This window comes from Nycticebus coucang, chromosome 11, assembly GCF_027406575.1.
Source record: "Nycticebus coucang isolate mNycCou1 chromosome 11, mNycCou1.pri, whole genome shotgun sequence".
In the NCBI taxonomy this organism is placed as follows: Eukaryota; Metazoa; Chordata; class Mammalia; order Primates; family Lorisidae; genus Nycticebus; species Nycticebus coucang.
The window spans coordinates 114729556-114733297 of NC_069790.1; the positions used below are offsets into that span (position 1 = coordinate 114729556).

At 40.0% G+C, this 3742-nt stretch overlaps 1 protein-coding gene across 1 annotated transcript; it reads left to right on the top strand.

The window, feature by feature from the left end:
- Positions 1-960: 960 nt before the first annotated feature.
- LOC128560144 (olfactory receptor 2A25) lies at positions 961-1946 on the top strand. Its single transcript, XM_053553671.1, has one exon. It carries the CDS (start codon positions 992-994, stop codon positions 1922-1924), a length of 933 nt encoding a protein of 310 aa, XP_053409646.1. The 5' UTR covers positions 961-991; the 3' UTR covers positions 1925-1946.
- Positions 1947-3742: the final 1796 nt, after the last annotated feature.

Here is a 3742-nt window from a genome sequence, read left to right on the forward strand (position 1 = left end):
TGGACTAAGGAAGTCTGTACAGTCAGACAGGCAGGAAACAAAAGCAATAGTTTCAAAGTTTCCATGGTTTAAACCTCCGAAGACCCACTCTGTTGTAGAAGGACTTTATAGTACTTAATAAGCTACAGAGAACAAAAGATTAACTATAGGTAATATTTATTTACACATGATAATTAAGAAGCTGTAAAAGTATATTAAATATTCTGTGGGGGCATGACTCTGTGGTTAAAGTTTCGATTCTAGACTTGGATATAGATCAGTAGTTTTTAAATTGCAGGCCATGAAATCATTCAACCAGCATTTTTACTAACGAAATAGAGGAGTAGACTAGATCAGAATGAAACAGAAAATAACAAGGGCATTATACAGAGTAAGGATTCAAGTATATGTAAACTTATGTGTGTATGCACTGGCTAGACATTTCTTACTGAAGGATGTACCAAAAATATTGAAAATTTCCAAGCAGGGTGGTGCCTGTGGCTCAGTGAGTAGGGTGCAGGCCCCATATATCAAGGGTGGAGGGTTTGAACCCAACCCCAGCCAAACTGCAACAAAAAAATAGCCAGGCATTGTGGCGGGCGCCTGTAGTCCCACCTACTTGGGAGGCTGAGGGAAGAGAATCTCCTGAGTCCAAGAGCTGGAGGTTGCTGTGAGCTGTGACTCCATGGCACTCTACCAAGGGTGACAAAGTGAGACTCTGTTTCTAAAAAAATAAAAAAGAAAATTTCCAAGCATAGGTAAATAGAAAAATATATACACACACAAATATAGACTATAAATGTATGTGTGGAAGGTAATGGTAGCGTTGAATTTATCATAGGTGAAGAGATTTCCTTCTGCTTCATTTGTGATGCACAGTTTTCTTAGCAAGTGACTAAGATGTCAAAATATCATTGAACACACAAACAATGACACGCACAGCTGCTTGATGTTTAAACATTTGCCTCAGACATCCAGACTTGGTGAGCTCCACTGTCTCTTTCACAGGAAAATGGGGGGAAATCAGACTTCCATCGCAAAATTCCTGCTCCTGGGGTTTCCGCTTGGCCCGAGGAGTCAGGTATTTCTCTTTGGGCTCTTCTCCCTGTTCTATGTCCTCACCCTGCTGGGGAACGGGGTCATCCTGGGGCTCATCTCCCGGGACTCCAGACTGCACACCCCCATGTACTTCTTCCTCTCCCACCTGGCCGTCGTCGACATCGCCTACGCCTGCAACACGGTGCCCCAGATGCTGGTGAACCTCCTGGATCCAGCCAAGCCCATCTCCTTTGCTGGCTGCATGACGCAGACCTTTCTATTTTTGAGTTTTGCTCATACAGAATGTCTTCTCCTGGTGGTGATGTCCTATGACCGGTATGTGGCCATCTGCCACCCCCTCCGGTACTCTGCCGTCATGACCTGGAAACTCTGCATCACTCTGACAGTGACTTCCTGGATTTTAGGAGTCTTCTTGGCTCTTGTACATCTAGTGTTACTCCTACCATTGCCCTTCTGTGGACCCCAGAAAGTTAATCACTTTTTCTGTGAAATTATAGCTGTTCTCAAACTTGCCTGTGCAGATACCCACATTAATGAAGTCATGGTTTTGGCTGGGGCAGTATCCGTGCTGGTGGGCCCCTTCTCTTCTATTGTGATATCTTACATTTATATTCTATGTGCCATCCTGAAGATCCAGTCAGGGCAGGGGCGGCAGAAAGCCTTCTCCACCTGCTCCTCCCACCTCTCTGTGGTTGGACTCTTTTATGGCACAGCCATTATCATGTATGTTGGACCCCAGGATGGGAACCCCAAGGAGCAGAAGAAATATCTCCTGCTGTTTCACAGCCTTTTCAACCCCATGCTTAACCCCCTGATCTATAGTCTGAGAAACAAAGAAGTCAAAGGTGCCCTGATGAAGATGTTTGAAAAGGAGAGAACTTCATGAAAGCCTTAGAAAACAACAAAATAAGTGGGCGGCAGGGTCTGTGAGAAGTCTCTGACCCAGCACCTACGCAGGGTACATACACAGGCTCTACATCATCCTTTCTATCTTTTTGGAAGCTCCTCTGGCTGCCTCCCATTCTGCTTTCCTCTCCCTAGGATTGGTTCTTCGCGATTAATGAAAATATCTTTTTTTTTTTTTTTTGAGGCAGGATCTTTTTCTGACACCTGAGCTAGAGTGTAGCAGTGTCACCCTAGATCACTGCAGCCTTGAACTCCTGGGCTCAAGCAATCTTCTTATTTCAGCCTCCCAAGAAGCTGGGACTATAGGCAAGTAGCACCATGCCTAAGTGATTTTTCTGTGTTTTGTTTTTTTTTTTGTAAAGATGAGATCTTCCTATATAGCTGAGGCTGGTTTCAAATTCCTGGCCTCAAGCAATCCTTCCATCTTGACCTCTCAAAGTGCTAGGGTTTGAGCCACCATTCCCAGCTGAAAGTATTTTTATGCTAGCCATATACACACCATTAATATGGTCATGCAAAACATTCTGAATAAGAGGAAATAAATTTGTATCATTTTGTTCTCTAAGCAGGAATTGTAGGCAAAATCTTATTTTAAAAACAGACAGAAATGTGTAGAGTATTTAAAATATAGGATTTGGGACAGAATGACAATGTAGTTGTTATGTAATTATTTTTGATGCAGCAAGTGTCATCTCCTTCAAAAATAGGTTGGACTCTAAAATATTTTCATGTTTTCCTATGATAGTGATGTTTCTATGGCATAAACAACTTAGATCTAGAAGTTCATGAACCATCAATTTAAGAAAAAGAGAATTGAAAATATAACTGTATGTAAGTCACGGCAATAAGAAAACCTTAGCAGGTGACATGCTAGTAAATGTCTAGACATATTAGAGATTTTTCTATCCCTTCATCTCTGTTTATGGGGAGCAGCTGGAGATCTGTGGGATGCAGATCTAAGAAGAAAAGAACAGAATGGAAGTAACTAAGTGTCCCTGAAAAACGATGTTTTCTCTTATTGCTTTGGTCAGTTATCTCTTTTAAAAACAAAACAAAAGTTGGAGAGACCATCTTGGCAAATAAAAACAGACTGTAACTATTGTGGTGACTAGTGAACCAATGATACTAGACCTAGAAATTATCAGGAATAATTTGATTTTAAATTAAGATATTTGAGATAAGTCAACTAAGCTTTTTACTCAAATATGAAACTCTTTCACTTAATTATGAAGTGAAAGAAAATTAGAGTTAAGAAGACTCTCAAACTGTAAAAGAGAAATATCCAACTTTTTAAATAAGGTATCTTTTGTGACAAGATGTTTTGATGGGGAAAAATATATTGATTTTCTCTCAAAACTCATCTCTTTTGTTAGGACATATATTGTACAGACATGATCCTATGACAAAAAAAGTCAAAAACACATGTGTTTTGGGTTCAGAAAGACTGGGTTGTTAAAAGTTCTGCCAGTTGCTACATGTGAAAACTTATGTAATCTACTTAAATTCTTTGGAATTTAGGTTTATCATGTGCAAAATGAGGTCACTAATACCAAGCTGATAGGTTTGTTGTGAAGATAAGAGGGACTGCTATGAAAATGTTCAGCAGAATCTATGGCTCATAATAAGTACGCAATAGGGTGGTATTTATTAACATTATCCACTGCACACATTTATCGTATCTTTAAAGAACAAGAGAAACTTACACATAAAATAATGGGAAATCATACTACCCATTATACCAGAAAGAAACAGAATGTTACAAATCTTAGCCTTTTATCTGACACAAAATGCCATAATG

What these genes read in the sequence shown, in the direction of transcription:
- LOC128560144 (XM_053553671.1), top strand. Translation starts at nt 992, where the DNA reads ATGGGGGGAAATCAGACTTCCATCGCAAAATTCCTGCTCCTGGGGTTT.